Below are 23389 nucleotides of genomic sequence, written 5' to 3' on the forward strand. Positions count from 1 at the left end.
TTACAGAATAGAAACTCTAATACCAGACAGCAGGGGTGTAACTAGAACTTTGTGGGCCCCATAGCAAAATCTTGAAAGTCCCCCTGCCATTATGACTAAACTGCCCCTTAGGCGAGCATGAGAGAGACAGTGAGGGGAGTGAGAGAGAGATAAAGAGGGTGTCAGGGGGAGAAAGAGAGAGAAGAGCAAGAAAGAGAGGGGACCAGGGAGAGAGAGGGGGTGGGGTTCATGGAAAAAGAGAGAAAAAGAGGGAAGAGAGAGTATCAGGAAGAGGGAGAAAAGGTTCAGAGAGAGGGGAGGATCAAGAGAGAGAGGAAGGGGAGCGAGTGGAAGAGAGAGTGTCATGGAGGAAGGGAGAGAGAGAGAGGGGAGCAAGACTGAGAGTGTCGGAGAGACAAACAGGTGGGTAGAGAGAAAGAGGAGAGAGATAGGGTGTCAGGGAGAGAGAGAGGGGGAGGGAGAAAAAGACAGTGCCAGAAATAGAGAGAGACAGTGTCAGGGAGGAAGAGAGAGTGTAAGGGGGAGACAGTGTTAGGGAGAGAGATAGGAAGAGAAAGAGGGAGGGAAAGAAATAGTGTCAGAGAGAGAGAGAGACAGTGTCAGGTGGAGAGAGACAGTGTCAAGGAGAGAAGGAAGGAGACAGACAGCATTTGGGAGAGAGGGAGACAGTGTCAAAGAGAGAGAGAGAGAGCGAGAGAGAGCTGTTGGAGAGAGAGAGAGAGAGAGAGAGGGTGGGAGACAAAGAGTGTCAGAGAAAGAGAGAGTGCTAATGGGAGAGAGGGAGAGAGAGACAGAGACAGTGTCAGGGGGAGAGAGACACATGGGGGTAAATTTACTAAAATCTGATTTTGGTTTTCAGTTGATTTTCAGTTGATTTTATGTGACAGGTATTTACTAAAGTCAAAATCGATACAAAATCTACTGAAATAGAACTTTACACTTTTTTTATAACTAATAGTCAATTTGAAAATCGAATCAAAATCGATCTAAAAATCACTATTTTCAATAGAACCATCAGAAAAAGTTCTACTTGAAATTGATATCATGTATAACTGTCTGAGGCCTCAATATGATGGATAATACATGGGAGAGAAGCGTGTGGGGCTCTGGCTGCGTAAACTATGACATGGAAAGGCACAGCAATGATTTTTTTTAAAAATCGTATATATGCAATAAAGCCCAATAATACAGCATAGGGCCTAATTCAGACCTGATCGCAGCAGCAAAACCATGTGCAGTGCAGGTGCATACCTCCCAACTGTCCCGATTTTCGCGGGACAGTCCCGTTTTTTGGGGACTGTCCCGCTGTCCCACCCGCGGGCCGCAGTGTCCCGCGGTGGGGGGGGGCAGTTGGGAGTCTCTGTCACCCGCTGCCCTGCTTAGCAGAGCAGCGGTGAATAGACGCTGTGCGCATGCGCACAGCGTCTATTCAGTGCAGACAGAGGGAGAGGAGGCATGCCAGCGGCTCACAGAGCGCTGGGCATGCCCCCTCAGTGACGAAAACGGGGGCGTGACTCGCGATCGCGGGTCCTCCCGCGAAACCATGCCCCCTTTCGCAGGCCACGCCCCCATAGTGCACATGGTTTTGCCCATTGGAGAATAGATTTTGCTGCTACTCAGGTCCGAATTAGGCCCATAGTTACCTACCCTCCCTAATTCTGCAGGAGACTCCCTGTAATAGCAGCAATCTCCCTCACTCCCTGAATAGACCAACAATCTCCCTGATTGCACCTTACCCCCATTATAGCTGTTACATTATTGGGAAGGGAAGAAATCAGAGATAATGTGACCGGATGGTTCCGTACGAAAGCCCTCCCCGCCTCGCGTCCCGCCCCCAGTCACAGAATGGAGTTTAGGTCACACGGGAACTGGCCAATTAGGGTATTCTCGCTTACCGTCAGTAACCGCCTGATACTGACTCCACCCACTGTGCAGTGGGCGGGTACTACGCAGCCACCACCATACTCCTCTTTGCCATGGCATCTGGAACCACGGTTCTGCTCTGTATGCGTCGACATGCTGTCTTACCACCCATGTGTGGTGTTGACGAATTTCCAATCGTTGCTTGCCTAAGCACAGCACGGTAGCTGTATGATAGAGTGACCTGGGCGCCCCCTTTCAGTGGCTGGGTGCAGAAGTAATTACTGATGATTCACTTTTTTAACCCGTATAATCAGTAAATATCTCAAAATGAATGTCATCCAATTATATAAAAAAATGACAATAAATTTAATACAATGAGATAAAACCAACATGCATAAAATATTTCTAAGGACAAATGTCCCAAACTCAGAATGAAATCGTACCCATAGGGTAGCAAAGGAGCCGCAGGTGGTATATATACGGCAGGGTGGTCCAGACTTCACCCTGCTCTGGCTCCTAAGCTTACCAGTGGAAGTCTATCCACAAACGTCCTGGATCCGGAAGTGTGGATGTCCAATAGCCAAACGTGTAGATGTCCAATAGCCAATGCGTTTCGAGGTGTATAACCTCTTCCTCAGGGCAGACTACACGTTTGGCTATTGGACATCCAAACTTTATATTATGAGATGAGTGAAGTGATGTACGTTGGTGTAGTTTGGTTAATGGCCTTGTGTGTGAGTAAAAGTATTTTATATTGAATGCGGTAGAGTACAGGTAACCAATGGAGAGACTGACAGAGCGGATCTGCAGACGATGAACGTCTAGCGAGGAAGATTAGCCTCGCAGCTGCATCCAGAATGGATTATAGTGGTGAGAGTCTCTTCTTGGTAAGACTAGTAAGAAGACTATTACAATAATCAATGCGGGAGATAATGAGAGCGTGGATTAGAGTTTTAGCAGTGTCTTGTGTAAGGTATGGTCGTATTCTGGATATGTTTCTTAGATGTTTGTAACATGATCTTGAGACAGATTGAATGTGGGGTACAAAGGACAGTTCAGAGTCAAGGATGACACCTAGGCAGCGAGCTTGTGGGGTAGGGATGATTGTAGAGTTCTCAACAGTGATAGAGATATCAGGTTGGAAACTACTATCGGCCGGTGGAAATATAATTAATTCTTTGAAATATTAAGTTTGAGGTGGCGAGATGTCATCCAGGATGAAATGGCAGAAAGGTATCCAGCCTGACTGCTAGGGCTCCTTTGTGCCTGGCTGCGCCTTCCCTCCGGCGCAGCTTGCAACTTTAGTGCCTCACCGCAGCCTCCCGGGGGTGGTCCAGGCTGTGCCGCACTCCCCTCATGAAGCCTGGCTGCCTGGGACGCTCGTCCCGGCTGCCGGGGCTCTGTGTCTCTGTTGCGTCGGAAGCGTAGCTCCCAGACCCCAGCGCCCCACAGCCTACACACACCTCCACCACATAGGGAACAGGCTAGCTCGGTCCCCCATGAGCGGCGCACACCCTGCAGCCCAGCAGGCTGGGTCACTCGCCCCGGCTGCCGCGGTTTGCCACCTCCGTAGCGCTCCCAGCCTCCAGCGGCGGCACATATACGGCGCTGCAAGGAGAGCTGATCTCCCATCTGCAGTGCCTCCCCTCTCCACCACGGATGCCGGGAGCAGAGCTGCTGGATCCCGGCGGTCAGCACAGAGCGCTGCAGCGGGAGCTGATCTCCCGGCTGCATCGGCTCCCCTCTCCCCTGGCGCACACACATGCCAGCGTGCCGGGGTTCACCCTTACTGCCGCGGTCGCCGGAGAGGTCCAGGACTGTGGCACACACAGTAAAACATTTATAAACACTCGGAGCCTAGCGCCTATAAATTTTAAAGATGGCACCTAGCGCCAGTATACATTTAAAAAGTGGCGCTAAGCGCCTATTGTCACTAAAATGGCGCTGGGCACTTAAGGGTTAACCCCTTAAGTGCCGTGGCCGCCAGTAACCACATGGCCGCCAGGGTCTCCGGCCACAGATACATACATTCAAATGGGATCATCAGCGCCATTTCCCTGCATTGGGTATAAGGCACAATGATCCCTATGGCTACATGCATTGTAAATAAGGTTTCTCGTGGCCACTTACAGTATATGGAACCTCTTGTAAAACACAATACACAAACAAATCCTGAAAAATATGTTTATGACGCGTCTCTCAGATGTAGCAGCGCATGTCCGCACTGATAGGTGTTACTGTCACATCTCCCTGACATGCTATTCCAAAAGTAGGCAAGTATGGAATCAAGGTGTTTGTGGGTAATACAGTGCATGTGACCTGTTTTGGCCAATAGAAATGCTCTTGTATAATTTTGTCTATTTTGGGTCAATTTTTGTCAGAGAAAGAGAGAGACAGTGTCAGGGAGAGATAGAGGGGGAGAGAGACAGTGTCAGAGAGCAAGAGAGAGAGAGAGAGAGAGAGAGAGAGAGAGAGAGAGAGGGGGAGACAGTGTCAGAAAGAGAGTGAGGGAGAGGGAGACAGTGTCAGAGATAGAGAGATTATCAGGGAGAGAGAGAGAGAGTGTCAGGAAAAGAGTGAGGGAGAGAGAGAGACAGTGTCAGAGAGAGAGAGAGAGAGAGAGTCAGGGAGACAGAGAGACAGTGTCAGGGAGAGAGACAGTGTCAGGGAGAGGGAGAGTGTCAGGTAGAGAGAGACAGTGTGAGGAAGAGTGAGACAGTGTCAGGGAGAGAGACAGTGTCAGGGAGAGAGGGAGAGAGACAGTGTCGGGGAGAGGGAGAGTGTCAGGTAGAGAGAGACAGTGTGAGGAAGAGTGAGACAGTGTGAGGAAGAGTGAGACAGTGTCAGGGAGAGAGAGTGTCAGGAAGAGAGTGTCAGGGAGAGAGAGAGTAGCAAGAGAGAACGTGTCAGGGAGAGGGGATAGAGAGAGAGAGAGAGCAGGAGATACATTACCTGACTACAGCAGAGGTTTCTGACTTTTTTTTATATTCAATTAGTTTTGGAATATATGGTTTTCTTCATCATCCCTGATGGTATAAAGTATACATACAGGTGAAAACAGTGCTGTTTAGAGTCTGCCTGAGCTGCCTTCCACCTTCCGTGCTCCGACAGTCACTAGCTGGTAACAAGCCCCCTATCTGCACACTATCTATTGCATAATCTGGTAGAGGAGGTTGATGTAATGTAAGTTATGCAATAGACAGCAGCAGAGCACAATGGCCCTCATTCCGAGTTGATCGCTCGCTAGCTGCTTTTAGCAGTATTGCACACGCTAGGCCGCCGCCCTCTGGGAGTGTATCTTAGCTTAGCAGAAGTGCGAACGAAAGATTAGCAGAACTGCACTAGAAAAATGTCATGCCATTTCTGAGTTGCTCCAGACCTACTCCTATCTTGCAATGACTGCAGTCTGTTTAGTTCCTGGTTTGACGTCACAAACACGCCCTGTGTTCGGCCAGCCACTCCCCCGTTTCTCCAGCCACTCCTGCATTTTTGCCTGGCACGCCTGCGTTTTTTAGTACACTCACTGAAAACGCTGAGTTGCCGCCCAGAAACACCCACTTCCTGTCAATCATACTACGAACACTAGAGCGACTGAAAAATGTCGCTCGAGCTTGGGTAAAACTACAAAGTTTTGTGTGAAAGTACTTAGCGCATGCGCGCTGCGTACCATGCGCATGCGCAGAATTGCCGCTTTTTCACTTGAACGCTGCACTGCGAAAAACGTCAGCGAGCGATCAACTTGGAATGACCACCAATATCAGCACTTTTGGGCGTATTCAATTGTGGGCAATATATTGAAATCCCAGGTTTTTTCCACAGCTGCAAGTTTTTTTTCCTATTTAATTGAAGGAGAGAAAATCATTCACATTAATATCTATAGAAGTGAACGGGATGCGGTCTGAAGATCGACAGTATCTAGGTCGACAATGTTTAGGTCGACCACTATAGGTCGACAGTCACTAGGTCGACATGGATGGAAGGTTGACAGGGTTTCTGGGTCCACATGTGCTAGGTCGACAGGTCTAAAGGTCGACATGAGTTTTTCACATTTTTTTCTTTTTTTGAATTTTTTCATACTTAACGATCCACGTGGACTACGATTGGAACGGTAATCTGTGCCGAGCGAAGCAGTAGCGGAGCGAAGGCACCATGCGAGGGGACGCGGTGCACTAATTTGGGATCCTGGTCACTCTACGAAGAAAACGACACAAAAAAAATAAAATCCTCATGTCGACCTTTAGACCTGTCGACCTAGCACATGTCGACCTAGAAACCCTGTCGACCTTCCATCCATGTCGACCTAGTGACTGTCGACCTATAGTGGTCGACCTAAACATTGTCGACCTAGATACTGTCGATTTGATGAACCACACCCAAGTGAACACAGACTTTTTTCTTGCAGCTTCAGAGCAAGTCCATTTTTTTCCACATAGTGTTATTTTATGGAAAAATTGTTGGGACTTGCTTCAGAACCCCTTATGACTAATTAAGAAATTGGAAATTCCACATAGCTTAATTAATCCAATAATGACATTACCTTCTGGTTGCCCTCTTCCTCTCCAACATGCTGAAGATAGCAGGGTAGCTTCCTCTTCTTCTTCTTCCTGTTGCTTCTACAGCCCTTTCTTCTCCTTATCACTGACCATGGACAGTTGGAAAAATGCAGGTGCTGGCCAGCATCTGGACCAACAATAGCTCGGGGGTGGGGGAGGGGGGTTGCAGGCCAGTAATAAGAGCAGCAGTTTCCGACCGTCTTGACCCAGCCTGGGTCTATGCCGATATCCCACCAATAGTACAATTTTGCATGCACCACATATTACTAGATATTTGGTCCAACCAGCCAGCTAGTTGGATGGTTGGACAGATGAACTTAAGGTGTATCGCCTGAGTAAATGTCTCTACACATGTTAAATCTGCCCTAGCTGCAGTGTTACATGGTTTTGAAAAGGTACACAGTTTTTCTCTTTACTCCCATGGTTTTGAAAAGGTACACAGTTTTTCTCTTTACTCCCATGGTTTTGAAAAGGTACACAGTTTTTCTCTTTACTCCCATGGCTTTGACAAGGTGCACAGTTTTTCTCTTTACTCCCACCTCAGAATAAAGAACCAGAATCTATTTTTTAATTCGTCCCTCAATTGATATTCTATTATTTTCTTTACATATGTTCTATGGTTTTCCAGACGGTTCTATCGGGTTTTGAAACCAGATGCTTGGTAAATCCGGGCTTTATATTGTCTATGTTTAACAATTGATAGTGGATCTGATGGTCTACTGGGGTCTATTGATGTCTAACGACATTTTTTTTGTGTGAATTATCACTGGTTTTACATTTAGTAAATGTCTGAATTGCAAAACTAATGGAAATATACAGAAAAATACAAACTTGACGCTTTGTACATTTACTCAGTGTTAGTTTTGGATGCATTTAGTAATAGGTGTTAAGGGTCATATGTTATACCTAAAGTAGACCACAAGGGGTCAGGAGAGAGCTAGTAATGGGCTCCATGCAGTTCTAAAGTTTAGTTTTAGGTCTTGATTGATAGATGGAGATAGTTGGATTTTTTTTTTGTATTGCTGCAATAAGCCCCAGACTACAGACCATAGAATATGACCCCTTCCATCTGGGACCTAATGATCCGCTCCTGGGCTTCCCTCTTCATTTATGTGGTGAAACACAAATTCTTATCAATTAACTGGTTCAGCACCGGTGACGACAACTATAAAATAAGAGGGAACCCCAGGAACAGAGCATTTTGTACCTGCTGGAGAGTCTGAGACTGCGGCCATCACAAGCCGACATTCTAGGGCAGGGATGGGGAACCTTCGACCCTCCAGCTGTTGTTGAACTACATATACCAGCATGCCTTGCAACAGTTTTGCTATTTGACCATGCTAAAACTGTTGCAGGGCTTGCTGGGATGTGTAGTTCAACTTCAGCCGAAGGTTCCCCATCCCTGTTCTAGGGTCACTAAGTTATGTCGAGTAAGGAAAGAGTAATACTTATTAATACTCTCCTGATCATTACTCACCAGAGCAATACTTATCAATACTCAGACAAGCAATAATCATCTATACTCAGTGTAGCAATACTCAGCAATATTCAGCAGAGAAATACTCGTCAATACTCACCTGACCAATATTCAACAATACTCACCTGACCAATACTCAGCAATACTCACCTGACCAATACTCAGCAATACTCACCTGACCAATACTCAGCAATACTCACCTGACCAATGCTCAACAATACTCACCTGACCAATACTCAACAATACTCACCTGACCAATACTCATCAATACCCACCTGACCAATACTCAACAATACTCACCTGACCAATACTCAGCAATACTCACCTGACCAATGCTCAACAACGCTCACCTGACCAATACTCAGCAATACTCACCTGACCAATACTCAGCAATACTCACCTGACCAATACTCAACAATACTCAACTGACCAATACTCGACAATACTCACCTGACCAATACTCATCAATACTCACCTGACCAATACTCAACAATACTCACCTGACCAATACTCAGCAATACTCACCTGACCAATACTCAGCAATACTCACCTGACCAATACTCAACAATACTCAACTGACCAATACTCGACAATACTCACCTGACCAATACTCATCAATACTCACCTGACCAATACTCAACAATACTCACCTGACCAATACTCAACAATACTCACCTGACCAATATTCAACAATACTCACCTGACCAATACTCAACAATTCTCACCTCACCAATACTCAGCAATACTCACCTGACCAATATTCAACAATACTCACCTGACCAATACTCAGCAATACTCACCTGACCAATATTTATTTATTATTTATTTATTACCAGTTATTTATATAGCGCACACAAATTCCGCAGCGCTTTACAGAGAATATTTGGCCATTCACATCAGTCCCTGCCCCAGTGAAGCTTACAATCTATATTCTCTATCACATGTACACGCACACACATTCATGCTAGGGTTAATATTGTTGGGAGCCAATTAACCTACCAGTATATTTTTGGATTGTGGGAGGAAACCGGAGTACCGGAAACCGGAGTACCCGGAGGAAACCCACGCAAGTACGGGGAGAATATACAAACTCCCCACAGTTAGGGTCATGGTGGGATTCGAACCCATGACCTCAGTGCTGTGAGGCAGTAATGCTAACCATTACACCATCCGTACTGCCCAATATTCAACAATACTCACCTGACCAATACTCAACAATACTCACCTGACCAATACACAACACTACTCACCTGACCAATACTCAACAATGCTCACGTGACCAATACTCAACAATGCTCACCTGACCAATACTCAACAATACTCACATGACCAATTCGCAACAATACTCACCTGACTAATACTCAACAATACTCACCTGACCATTACGCAACAATACTCACCTGACCAATATTCAACAATACTCACCTGACCAATACTCAACAATACTCACCTGACCAATACACAACACTACTCACCTGACCAATACTCAACAATGCTCACGTGACCAATACTCAACAATGCTCACCTGACCAATACTCAACAATACTCACATGACCAATTCGCAACAATACTCACCTCACTAATACTCAACAATACTCACCTGACCATTACGCAACAATACTCACCTGACCAATACTCAACAATACTCACCTGAGGAATACTAATCAACTTATCAGAGCAATATTCGCCTATTCTCAGTGTACAAATGTTCACCAATACTCAGCTGAGGAATACTAATCAATACTCAGCTGAGGAATACTAATCAATACTCAGCTAGCCAAACAATATGAGCCAGTAAGAGTACAGGTGATCCGATTCTGCAAATTGTTTTTTAAACAAAGTAAAAATTAAATGTATTTTCTAAAAATGAAATACATGTCTCTATAATTATCACTATCCTGTGCCACAGGGGCACAGGTGACCGGCCACTGCCCAGACGATATAGGCCCTCGATCAGCATGGATTGCAATTACATAGACCGTCTGCGGTTCCGGCTCAGCTGCATGGGGGCAGCTGGGTAACGCTCAGCGATAGTTATGATTAGAAGATAATCTGTACACAGCAGTCGTTATTGAGGATGTAACCCGGAACTCCTCACCCGGGGGTGAGGTGTGGTACCAGGACAGGGCTGCAACTAGGGGGGGGGGGGTTTGGGGGGGGGGGGGGCGAATGCCAAATGACTGCCTTGCCCCGGGTGCCGTAAATCCTAGTTTCGACCCTGACCAGGAGGTCACGCAGGGTGCACAGAAGTTTAGGTGATACCGTAAGTCTCTCAGGGAAGTTCTCTCTGCTGCCCCGGCCATCATAGTACACTATTATCCTGCTGTTGGCACCTCCATCCCTGGCTGTATACCGTATATTCACTGGGAGTTTTTATGACAGGAGAAAAGAATGTGGATCCTTTGTGAGGGGAGCAGGGGAATCCCTACTGTTCCCTATCTTACCTATTGACAGCATCCATTGTGTGGCACCGGTCACAATGGGAAGCATTCACAGCCCGCCAATGTCACCCAGACATTTTGTTCCTTTCATCCCTCAGGCTGGTGGTTGATGAAGAACATCCCGGAACCGGCCTTGGAAATATATTCTGCGCTCTCTCCTGTTCTCCGTGATAGGAACCAAAAGGGACATTGCTGAGGTAGCTGAGGACAGAAAGTTTGACGCGCTCTCTGCAGTTGTACACTGGGAAACAAAATGGCCGACGTACGCCATACTTACCAACTGCTGATGTGGAGGAAGCTTCCGAAATAATGGCTATCGAGTGAGTCTGTCAGTTGCATCTGGGGGGGGGGTCAAACTGATATTTAATTATACTGTATCGCCATTTATTGGTATAGGGTGTTCAAATGAATGGATCCTGGAGGACCGGGAGAAGACAACTCTACTATCTGGAACACGCAGAGGCCTAGACTGGACGTGAGCTCCTAACTCTAAGGTGTAGAGGGAGCCCCAATCTGAGAAGGGATTTGCTGTTTCCCTATGTATTTTGGAGGGAACAGAACCAAGACCCATCCCCAGTTGTGCTGACACAATTTCTGGCATTACCCTCTGCTGTGCCGATGGAAAGCGCCAACCGTAACTGCAATACAGGCGTAGGGCTGGTATGACGTAAGCCCCACGTATTCCACCTTGTTTTACTGCGCCAGTGCGCTAATACAACATAGAGTACAATGAGAATATCACCCACTAATACCATCACCAAACTCACGGTGATCACTGGTGTTCCTAGTTTAGGTCTCAGGGCCCCGTTTACTAATTATTGGTGTTTTAACCCGATAACTATAATTTATTATTGCTGAAATTTGCAGCAATAAGAAATCATCTGGCGCCAGGATGTACTATACTGTAGCTCACAGGCAGTGACAGGGGCTCTATGATAAAAAAAAAAAACATGTGTCAGAATTCCGGTAGGAAACGCATGCAAGCACGGAGAGAACATACAAACTCGTCACAGATAGAGACTCGACGGGGAATTGCATCCAAGACTTCAGTGCTGTGAGGCAGTAATGCTAACCATTACGCCAACTGTGCTGACCATCAGACGGCTCTTAGGAGCCCTCCTGCACTACAGTATACTGAGACTTGCACGAGTGAGACTGCCGCACGGCTTGTCTCCTCACCAGAAGAACAGGTTAGCTGAGTTCTGAGAACTCCTACACCAAGCTCCTGGAGACTATCACACACCATCATATATCTCCCATATCTATCTATCTATCTATCTATCTATCTATGAGAGACGGTCTCATCTGACGCATGTGACAGGCGACTGGGAGATTCCCAATGATGGTACAATTGTACAGATCGGTGTAGCCAGAGCCGGCCCTAACCAATATGATGCCCTAGGCAAGATTTTGGCTGGTGTCCCCTAGCACCACCGCTGGTTCTGCCTCTGATCTTGCACCTCTTTCCCAGCACCATTACCCCTCACCCATAGCAGTCCTTGTACCCCCTATATTTTAAATAGGAACAGTTCGCACATTTGACGCACAGCCCAAAAAGGGGCATCTTCTTGCTGGGAAGGGGCATGGCCACACAATAGTAACCCCAATTCCAATTACGTCACACAGTACTGCAACTTTATTCACATTTTATCTTGCGATAGTGTCCATAATTCATATTACATCCCACAGTAGTATCACTTTACCTTATAAACTTTACTCCTCACAGTAGATCCCCGTATTCGCATTGCATCACACTGAATTGCTCCTTATTCACATTACACCACACCCTATTGCTCTTTATTCACATTAGACGACACAGTAGTGCCCTTTCTATTTGCAACGCCACATGAACACCTTATACACAAAATGCCACATATTAGTAATGCATTTATACACAATTCCACAGTAATGCCCCTTACACATATGAGACACATTAATGTCCTTATAAACATAATGCACCTTACACATTATGACAACCTTTATTAATGCCCTTTTACACATAATGTCCCTTACACACATGCCGCACATTATTAATGCCCTTATACACATAATGACACACATAGTGCCCCCTACACATTTGCTGCACATTATTAATGCCCCTATACACATAATGACACACATCCAGTAGTACCCTGTTACACATATGCCGCACATTATTAATGCCCTTATACACATAATGACACACATAGTGGCCCCTTACACATATGTTGCACATTATTAATGCATTTTTACATGACACACATAATGCTCCTTACACATATTCTGAACACTACTGCACAACCAACCCACTCACATGCACACAGCACTCACACTTCCACTAACACTGTGACCTCTGCCTCTGCTTGGATACAGATGTGTCCTCACAAATCTTGCCTCAATGCTAATGTCGGACACCTTTTTTTAATGAAAATGCATCTTATTTGCATTGCTATGTGGCTAGGATGCACAAGCAGCTTCTGCTGATTAAACTGATATGCAGCATGCCTATATTCTGTGTGAGACTGTGGCTGTATCTGCATATGAAATGCTACACACAGAATATAGGCATGCCGCATATCATTTTAATCAGCAGAAGCTGATGATGCCCCTAGTCATATCAAATGCCCTAGGCAATTGCCTAGTTTGCCTATGCCTATGGCCGGCTCTGGGTGTAGCATGACATGCAGGTCAGCAATGAAAGTTATGAATCCCAGTTTTCTGTTGTCCCGGGAGGGGTCTGACATTACTGTCCACTACTACATCAGACAGCGGCAGGACATTTGTGGATTGCAGCGTGGACACGCCCATGGTCTGGATTGCCTGGGCACCATAAGCAATCAGATGCACAGTGTGGGGTAAATTTACTAAGATGGGAGTTCTATTCAAGATGGGATGTTACCCATAGCAACCAATCAGATTCCAGGTATTATCTTCTAGAAGGTGTTAGATAAATGAGTAGTAGAATTTGATTGGTTGTTATAGGCAACACCCCATCTTAAATAGAACTCCCATCTTAGTAAATATACCCCTGTGAAAGCAGTCAGTAGATGTTTTGGGATTTGCGCGCTGGAGAAGTTCACGTGACGTCAGGGCCGGTTACAGACATCCTGGGAGCCGGTACACCGATATCTCTGGGGAGCACCTGGATGCCCAACCACACATCCCTCCCCTGTGTGAGACTCCCCTGTATATAGATAGGCATATATAGAAGGATTGTCACTTACTACACCACACACAGTGTATGTAATAGGCAGCGGTAGAGGTGTATAGAGTGCGGTGTATGTAATAATGCAGTGGTAGAGGTGTATAGAGTGCGGTGTATGTAATAATGCAGTGGTAGAGGTGTATAGAGTGCGGTGTATGTAATAAGGCAGCGGTAGAGGTGTATAGAGTGCGGTGTATGTAATAAGGCAGCAGTAGAGGTGTATAGAGTGCGCTGTATGTAATAAGGCAGTGGTAGAGGTGTATAGAGTGCAGTGAATGTAATAAGGCGGCGATAGAGGTGTATAGAGTGCGGTGTATGTAATAAGGCAGCAGTAGAGGTGTATAGAGTGCGGTGTATGTAATAAGGCGGCGGTAGAGGTGTATAGAGTGCGGTGTATGTAATAGGCAGTGGTAGAGGTGTATAGAGTGCGGTGTATGTAATAATGCAGTGGTAGAGGTGTATGGAGTGCGGTGTATGTAATAAGGCAGCAGTAGAGGTGTATAGAGTGCAGTGTATGTAATAGGCAGCGGTAGAGGTGTATAGAGTGCGGTGTATGTAATAAGGCCGCGGTAGAGGTGTATAGAGTGCGGTGTATGTAATAAGGCGGCGGTAGAGGTGTACAGAGTGCGGTGTATGTAATAAGGCGGCGGTAGAGGTGTACAGAGTGCGGTGTATGTAATAAGGCCGCGGTAGAGGTGTACAGAGTGCGGTGTATGTAATAAGGCCGCGGTAGAGGTGTATAGAGTGCGGTGTATGTAATAAGGCGGCGGTAGAGGTGTACAGAGTGCGGTGTATGTAATAAGGCGGCGGTAGAGGTGTATAGAGTGCGGTGTATGTAATAAGGCCGCGGTAGAGGTGTATAGAGTGCGGTGTATGTAATAAGGCGGCGGTAGAGGTGTATAGAGTGCGGTGTATGTAATAAGGTAGCGGTAGAGGTGTATAGAGTGCGGTGTATGTAATAATGCAGCAGTAGAGGTGTATAGAGTGCGGTGTATGTAATAAGGCCGCGGTAGAGGTGTATAGAGTGCGGTGTATGTAATAAGGCGGCGGTAGAGGTGTATAGAGTGCGGTGTATGTAATAAGGCGGCGGTAGAGGTGTACAGAGTGCGGTGTATGTAATAATGCAGTGGTAGAAGTGTATAGAGTGTGGTGTATGTAATAATGCAGTGGTAGAAGTGTATAGAGTGCGGTGTATGTAATAAGGCGGCGGTAGAGGTGTATAGAGTGCGGTGTATGTAATAAGGCTGCGGTAGAGGTGTATAGAGTGTGGTGTATGTAATAAGGCTGCGGTAGAGATGTATAGAGTGCGGTAGAGATGGTAGATAGATAGACAGACAGACAGACAGACAGACAGAGATAGACAGATAGATAGATAGATAGATAGATAGACAGACAGATAGATAGAGGGAGAGCTGCTGGACTGAGAGAGAGATGAGAAATGAGAGATAGATAGACAGATGCAGTATATATAATATATATAGTGAGAGCTGCTGGGCTGTATGAGAACAATAGACTTCCCCCACCCTCTCCTCCCCGCACAGGCCCCGCCCCCGGCCCCGCCCTCCCCTGTGTGCTGCTGCAGCAGAGGCTCCGGCTGTGTCAGGATTACACCCAGCAGCAGCAGCAGCTTCCTGCCCGCACCGCTCACAGGTAACAATGTATCATGTGTATGTCTCTCTCTCTCTCTCTCTCTATGTATATATATATATCACTGTATCAGTGTATGCAGCAGCCTGTGTGTGTGTCCATGTCTCTCATCAGCAGTGTGTGTCACATTGTATCAGTGTATCTCTCAGCCTGGGAGCTGTGTGTGTGTCTCCCATTGTGTGTGTACATCACACCGTGTACCCTGTGTACCTGATCACATACACTGCACACGGTGCCATCTGCATTGTGTGTATATAGTATATACTGTATATATGTCTGGTGTTATATGCTGTAACTGGGGCATACTGTGACATCACATGATGGAGCCTGGCCCCCTGTAATGACATCAGAGACTGGAGTGTCACCCCTTCTGCTGATGTCATCACTCACCCGTCATCCTGCAGTACTTACCTATCACACATGATGTGTACTCAGGAGTCACCCACTGATAGCGTTATACATGCTGCATGTTCCCACTGTGTGTGTGATGTCTTCTCTCTATATCACATCTGTATATTAGAGTGTCAGCTCTCAGGGTACGCATGTCTATATGTACTGTATCCTCTGTATATTAAAGTGTCAGCCCTGCAGCTCACACACCTGTATATGCTGTAACTGTTTACATCCCCTCCTTACACCTTGTCCTTCCCGTTCCTCTTTATATACTGTATATGTATATTATAGTGTCACACACCAGTATATACTATATCTGTATATTAGCGTGTCAGCTCTTCAGCCCGCACAATACTCTATATAATATATCTGTATATTAGAGTGTCAGCTCTGCAGGCCACACATCCCTCCGTACACTGATCCCACCGTCTGTCCCTGTGCATATATCTCTGCATACTGTATCCGTATATTAGAGTGTCAGCTCTGCAGCCTGCTGTATCTGTAGATGCCCCCCCTCCATACACTGATCTCACTGTCTGTATCTGTATATATACTGTATCTGTATATAAAGTGTCGGCTCTGCAGCCCGCACATCACTCTATATAATATATCTGTATGTTAGAGTGTCAGCTCTGCAGCCTGCTGTATCTGTAGATGCCCCCCCCCCCTTCCTCCGTACACTGATCTCACCATCTGTCCCTGTACATATACTGTATCTGTATATTAGAGTGTCAGCTCTGCAGCCCGCACATCTCTCCATGCTGTATCTGTATATTAGAGTGTCAGCTCTGCAGCCTGCTGTATCTGTAGATGCCCCCCCCCCCTCCATACACTGATCTCACCGTCTGTCCCTGTACATATACTGTATCTGTATATTGGAGTGTCGGCTCTGCAGCCCGCACATCTCTCCATGCTGTATCTGTATATTAGAATGTCAGCTCTGCAGCCTGCTGTATCTGTAGACATCCTCCCGCCGTACACTGATCTCACCGTCTGTCCCTGTACGTATACTGTATCTGTATATTAGAGTGTCAGCTCTGCAGCCTGCTGTATCTGTAGATGCCCCCCCCCCCCTTCCTCCGGACACTGATCCCACCGTCTGTCCCTGTACGTATACTGTATCTGTATATTAGAGTGTCAGCTCTGCAGCCTGCTGTATCTGTAGATGCCCCCCCCCCTTCCTCCGTACACTGATCTCACCGTCTGTCCCTGTACGTATACTGTATCTGTATATTAGAGTGTCAGCTCTGCAGCCTGCTGTATCTGTAGATGCCCCCCCCTTCCTCCGGACACTGATCCCACCGTCTGTCCCTGTACGTATACTGTATCTGTATATTAGAGTGTCAGCCCTGCAGCCTGCTGTATCTGTAGATGCCCCCCCCCTTCCTCCGTACACTGATCTCACCGTCTGTCCCTGTACGTATACTGTATCTGTATATTAGAGTGTCAGCTCTGCAGCCTGCTGTATCTGTAGATGCCCCCCCCCCCCTTCCTCCGGACACTGATCCCACCGTCTGTCCCTGTACGTATACTGTATCTGTATATTAGAGTGTCGGCTCTGCAGCCTGCTGTATCTGTAGATGCCCCACCCCTTCCTCCGGACACTGATCCCACCGTCTGTCCCTGTACGTATACTGTATCTGTATATTAGAGTGTCAGCTCTGCAGCCTGCTGTATCTGTAGATGCCCCCCCCCCCCTTCCTCCGGACCCTGATCTCACCGCCTGTCCCTGTACGTATACTGTATCTGTATATTAGAGTGTCAGCTCTGCAGCCTGCTGTATCTGTAGATGCCCCCCCCTTCCTCCGGACACTGATCTCACCGTCTGTCCCTGTACGTATACTGTATCTGTATATTAGAGTGTCAGCTCTGCAGCCTGCTGTATCTGTAGATGCCCCCCCCTTCCTCCGTACACTGATCTCACCGCCTGTCCCTGTACGTATACTGTATCTTTATATTAGAGTGTCAGCTCTGCAGCCTGCTGTATCTGTAGATGCCCCCCCCTTCCTCCGTACACTGATCTCACCGTCTGTCCCTGTACGTATACTGTATCTGTATATTAGAGTGTCAGCTCTGCAGCCTGCTGTATCTGTAGATGCCCCCCCCCCCTTCCTCCGGACACTGATCCCACCGTCTGTCCCTGTACGTATACTGTATCTGTATATTAGAGTGTCAGCTCTGCAGCCTGCTGTATCTGTAGATGCCCCCCCCCCCCCTCCATACACTGATCTCACCGTCTGTCCCTGTACATATACTGTATCGGTATATTGGAGTGTCAGCTCTGCAGCCCGCACATCTCTCCATGCTGTATCTGTATATTAGAATGTCAGCTCTGCAGCCTGCTGTATCTCTAGACATCCTCCCTCCGTACACTGATCTCACCGTCTGTCCCTGTACGTATACTGTATCTGTATATTAGAGTGTCAGCTCTGCAGCCTGCTGTATCTGTAGATGCCCCCCCCCCCCCCTTCCTCCGGACACTGATCCCACCGTCTGTCCCTGTACGTATACTGTATCTGTATATTAGAGTGTCAGCTCTGCAGCCTGCTGTATCTGTAGATGCCCCCCCCCTTCCTCCGGACACTGATCTCACCGCCTGTCCCTGTACGTATACTGTATCTGTATATTAGAGTGTCAGCTCTGCAGCCTGCTGTATCTGTAGATGCCCCCCCCCTTCCTCCGGACACTGATCTCACCGCCTGTCCCTGTACGTATACTGTATCTGTATATTAGAGTGTCAGCTCTGCAGCCTGCTGTATCTGTAGATGCCCCCCCCCCCCCTTCCTCCGGACACTGATCCCACCGTCTGTCCCTGTACGTATACTGTATCTGTATATTAGAGTGTCAGCTCTGCAGCCTGCTGTATCTGTAGACATCCTCCCTCCGTACACTGATCTCACCGTCTGTCCCTGTACGTATACTGTATCTGTATATTAGAGTGTCAGCTCTGCAGCCTGCTGTATCTGTAGATGCCCCCCCCCCCTTCCTCCGTACACTGATCTCACCGTCTGTCCCTGTACGTATACTGTATCTGTATATTAGAGTGTCAGCTCTGCAGCCTGCTGTATCTGTAGATGCCCCCCCCTTCCTCCGGACACTGATCCCACAGTCTGTATCTGCAGGCTGAGGATGGGAGAGTTTCCTGAGCGGTGTCAGGAGGAGGTGCAGCCTTTCCTGTCTCCGCTGCTGGGGATCCGCCGGGGGCATTCCCAGGGCAGCCGGTATGTGCACATGCGTGTTTCTGTCCAGGTAACGTGTTATTACAGCTACATGTGAGACCCCCGCTGACCTCTGCTGCGCCCCCCCCCATAGGTGTGACAGTGCTAAGCTGGGTACACACTGAACGATAGGGTTTGGTTGAGCTGCGTGTGTGGACGGCGGAGGATGGCGCATAGGACCTGCGGGAGCGCGCCTATACTGCGTACACGCTATACGATGTGAACGATTTATCGTTACCATTCACGTCGTAACGGTAAATTGTCCCAAGTAATCGCATCGTGTGTACCAGGCTTAAGATCGACGCACGCCGGCTAATTCAGATCCACCGGGAGTCCTGCCGACCGCAGAGGTTTGGTGATTAGGCCGAGGGCAGGAAAACCGCTCGGCGTCACGGGCTCCCTGGTAGTGGGATCGGAAGCGGATTCCGCGCGCAGGTCCATCCTGAATTTATGGCCTTGTACGATAGAGAACCCGGGAATATTTGTAGGACGCTGTGCTCCGTGAATATGGGTGTGGTTTGTTGTGTCGACAGTGACTAGGTTGACATGGGAAAAATCGACATGAGTTTTGTTTTCTTTGTAAAGTGACCGGAACTCCAATTAGTGCACCGTGTTCCCACGCACGGCTACTAGTCCCAATCGTAGTCCACGTGGATCGTAAAGTATAAAAAAGTTAAAAAAAATGCAAACCCCCCCCCCCCAAAAAAAAAAAAAACCTCAAAACCTCCTGTTGAACTTTTCCTGTGTCGACCTAGTGACCGGATACCCATGAATCCAGGCCAGTATCCCCGCAGACCTCTCCGCTCTCTGACGCTGTGGGTTTCCGGGAAGCTGCACACCAGGTCCCAGCTGGGGAAGGTGTGTGTGGTGGGGGGGTGTATACACAATATCCATTTACATATCAATAGGATGACCCCTCCGGCACTTGTCGGGTGAGTGTGTGACACACAGGTTGTTACTGGAAGTGTCTGTGAGCTCCCACGTGACAAATCTCTCTTGCACTCAGTAATTGGTGGCTCTGAAGATTTCCCAGTGTGTGATTGTCAACCAGGGGCTGCCCAGCTGGTGTGGAACTACAAGTCCCAGCGTGGGGCCGCCTGCAGGCTCTGTGCCGGTGCTGAAGGGTGAAGGAGTTTATTTCTCGCTGGCTGACTGATCCCATGATTGTAATATAATAAGTTATTCTGTTGCTTCTTTCTCATAGAGAGACCAGCTACAGAGGGACACAAGAGCTTACTCTCTATATTTGGGGTGAGATGGTGAGGCTGTGTTTAGGGGAGACTGGACGGGTGACACGGGGTCATAATGTGCAGCGTCTGGAGGGAAAATGTTGGTTATTTGTGTAACGGGCAGAATGTGATGTGAGAGGGTCCGGTGTAGATAAATATACATGTGTTATATCGGGAGGAAGCGCGCTTCCTGACGCTGCCGGAAAGTAAATATTTGATACATTCAGTAACAGGAACATCCTGAGAATCTCACAGCATCCTCCCTGTAGCCTGTACCCGGCAAGTGTCCTCGCTCCCTGCTGTACGTGTCACCCCGCAGGGGGAGGGGCCAGGCTCATAGCTCCCTGCTGTCTGTGTCACCCTACAGGGGGAGGAGCAGGCTCATAGCTCTATTCTGTGTCACCCTGCAGGGGGAGGGACAGGCTCATATCTCCCTTCTGTCTGTGTCACCCTACAGGGGGAGGAGCAGGCTCATAGCTCTATTCTGTGTCACCCTGCAGGGGGAGGGGGAGGCTCATATCTCCCTTCTGTCTGTGTCACCCTGTAGGGGGAGGGGCAGGCTCATAGCTCCCTTCTGTCTGTGTCACCCTGCAGGGGGAGGGACAGGCTCATAGCTCCCTTCTGTCTGTGTCACCCTGCAGGGGGAGGGACAGCCTCATAGCTCCCTTCTGTCTGCATCACCGTGTCACCCTGCAGAAGGAGGGGCAGTCTCATAGCTCCCTTGTGTCTGTGTCACCCTGTAGGGGGAGGGGCAGGCTCATAGCTCCCTTCTGTCTGTGTCACCCTGCAGGGGGAGGGACAGGCTCATAGCTCCCTTCTGTCTGTCTCACCGTGTCACCCTGCAGAAGGAGGGGCAGTCTCATAGCTCCCTTGTGTCTGTGTCACCCTGTAGAGGGAGGGGCAGGCTCATAGCTCCCTTCTGTCTGTGTCACCCTGCAGGGGGAGGGGCAGGCTCATAGCTCCCATCTGTCTGTGTCACTGTGTCACCCTGCAGGGGGAGGGACAGTCTCATAGCTCCCTTCTGTCTGTGTCACTCTGCAGGGGGAGGGGCAGGCTCATAGCTCCCGTCTGTCTGTGTCACTGTGTCACCCTACAGGGGGAGGGGCAGTCTCATAGCTCCCTTCTGTCTGTGTCACCCTGCAGGGGGAGGGGCAGGCTCATAGCCCCCGTCTGTCTGTGCACATTGGGATTAGCTGTATTGCAGAGGGTTGTGTTATTACTGGGCTGTGTGTGTAAGGGTCACAGTAGCTATTTGCAATCTGACTTAATCTTCTTTTATTTCTCTTTCAGCTTTCTCCATAATGCCGTAACCTGTGTGACAACGCTGGAGCCATGTCAGCCACTGATACGTTGCCCCCTCCCATTCCCCTTTCCCAGAAGCCTGTCCGGATTATTAAAGCTAAGCCTCCAAACCGCCCACCACCCCACCTGCCTCCGAAGCCCCCCCAGAAGCCGCCTCCGTGTCCGCCGAGTGTACCCCTGACCCCCCTCGTCCACTCCGAGCACCAGGATTGTGTCGCTGAGCAACCTACGTCTGGGGTGTCGGTGAAGAAGATAGCCGGTCTGTTTCAGAAGGATCCTGAATCAGGAACTGGCGATGAGCCTCAGCCCAGGCTACCCCCAAAGCCGTCAGCTCTCCAGGCAAGGGAGGAAAAGGTGCCATCAGGGAGAAAGGAGGAGCCACCAAGTGTGAAGGTGAAGTCAGAAGAGGAGAGGGAACATGGCAGGTCCTGTCCACCTCGTAAGTATCTCTGTTCGGTGTTGTCTTCCAAGTTATAACATAACATTTAAATATGTGTATGGTTCCGGAATCTCCATCTGTGAAGCTCTCGGTTCCTCTTCTTCTTTGACATCTGAGCCTAGAAATGGACGCATTACTCTGAGCCAACCCTCTGGAATTGTATCTCGTTCTCCTCCCTGGAGATCTGATCATGGCTGAACACCTAACTCTAGATGAGGTCTTACCCTCCTCTTTGGCGATTCGGTTTCATTGTAATCGGAGAGATACCTAGTTTGGCGTTGGTGCCCCAGGATCTATTGCTGGAGTTATTTGTTTATTGTCCGTCTCGGTTCCCTGGTGTCACACCGTGGCCAGGTGGTGGCCTGTGGAGTCTTTGTTGCACACTTGAATATGCGTGGGGAAAAAAAAGGGATTTACAGCAGCTGTTTTATTATCTGGAACATCTGGACGGGTCTGACATTGGGGCTCCAGGAGGTGACTGGGACAGGTCTGACATTGGGGCTCCAGGAGGTGACTGGGACAGGTCTGACATTGGAACTCTGGGAGGTGACTGGGACAGGTCTGACATTGGAACTCTGGGAGGTTACTGGGACAGGTCTGACATTGGGACTCCAGGAGGTTACTAGGACAGGTCTGACATTGGGGCTCCGGGAGGCGACAGGGACGGGTCTGACATTGGAACTCTGGGAGGTAACTGGGACAGGTCTGACATTGGGGCTCCAGGAGGTGACTGGGACAGGTCTGACATTGTGGCTCCAGGAGGTGACTGGGACAGGTCTGACATTGGGACTCCAGGAGGTTACTAGGACAGGTCTGACATTGGGGCTCCGGGAGGCGACAGGGACGGGTCTGACATTGGAACTCTGGGAGGTAACTGGGACAGGTCTGACATTGGGGCTCCAGGAGGTGACTGGGACGGGTCTGACATTGGGATTTGTACATGTGTTTTATGCTCCTGTCTCGTGTATTGGGTGTAAATGAAAGCGTCCTCTCGCTCCATGTCTCGCTCACAGTGTAAGAGCCCACGTTTATTTTGGCGTTAGCCGTGTTGTCTATTCTCTCTTCCATAAGTAACTGGCGGCTGCAGGAATGTAAATAATCCGCTCATTTCCCTGTGTGACCTCTGGTATGTCTGTATCCTGGCTGTAAAGGTGCAGTACTCTCGTAGACGGCTCGTTCTCACCCGCTCCCTGAGGCTTCCACAATTAGTGCACAATTAAACGTTACCTGTATTCTATATTATCCATGTGACGTCATAGTACTACGCACTGCATATATATATGCTCTTACAGTGCAAGCCTATTGCCCCAGCGTTACTGTACATGCTTCCTGTATCATGTGACGCCGTCATGTCACCTTCACACGTGTTGAGTCATGTGTATACATAGGTTGCTGGAACGGAGTTGCAGGGCATACTAGGTGTTTATGTAAACAGGTGAGCTCTGCCGAAAACCTCTGACATTTATTATCGTAGATGATGTTCTATTGTTTCTCTACGTTGTTCATGCCGGTGACTGGTATCTTACAGTGTAGGACTCCTGTGTGGTCCTTCCTTCTGATTCCGGATTAAGCCTTGGGGGTGCCCGGGGCACTTAAGACAGGGGGTCCCTGGAAGAGCAGGGGTGTATATTAGATTGTGCATA

At 48.4% G+C, this 23389-nt stretch overlaps 1 protein-coding gene across 2 annotated transcripts in view; it reads left to right on the forward strand.

Annotated features, from left to right (window-relative positions):
• Nucleotides 1-15073: 15073 nt before the first annotated feature.
• LOC134935897 (rho guanine nucleotide exchange factor 15-like) overlaps nt 15074-23389 on the forward strand; it is a 73081-nt gene continuing 64765 nt past the window's right edge. The window contains exons 1-2 of one of the 2 annotated variants that reach the window (XM_063930748.1): nt 15074-15168; nt 21296-21746. In XM_063930748.1, the coding sequence (XP_063786818.1) occupies nt 21338-21746 (409 nt within the window). In that variant the 5' untranslated portion in view covers nt 15074-15168; nt 21296-21337. Of the gene's footprint in view, nt 15186-21295; nt 21747-23389 lie in introns of both variants that reach the window. The other variant, XM_063930749.1, reaches the window with a different exon arrangement.

The sequence above is a fragment of the Pseudophryne corroboree genome, chromosome 6 (genome assembly GCF_028390025.1).
Source record: "Pseudophryne corroboree isolate aPseCor3 chromosome 6, aPseCor3.hap2, whole genome shotgun sequence".
Lineage (NCBI taxonomy): Eukaryota > Metazoa > Chordata > Amphibia > Anura > Myobatrachidae > Pseudophryne > Pseudophryne corroboree.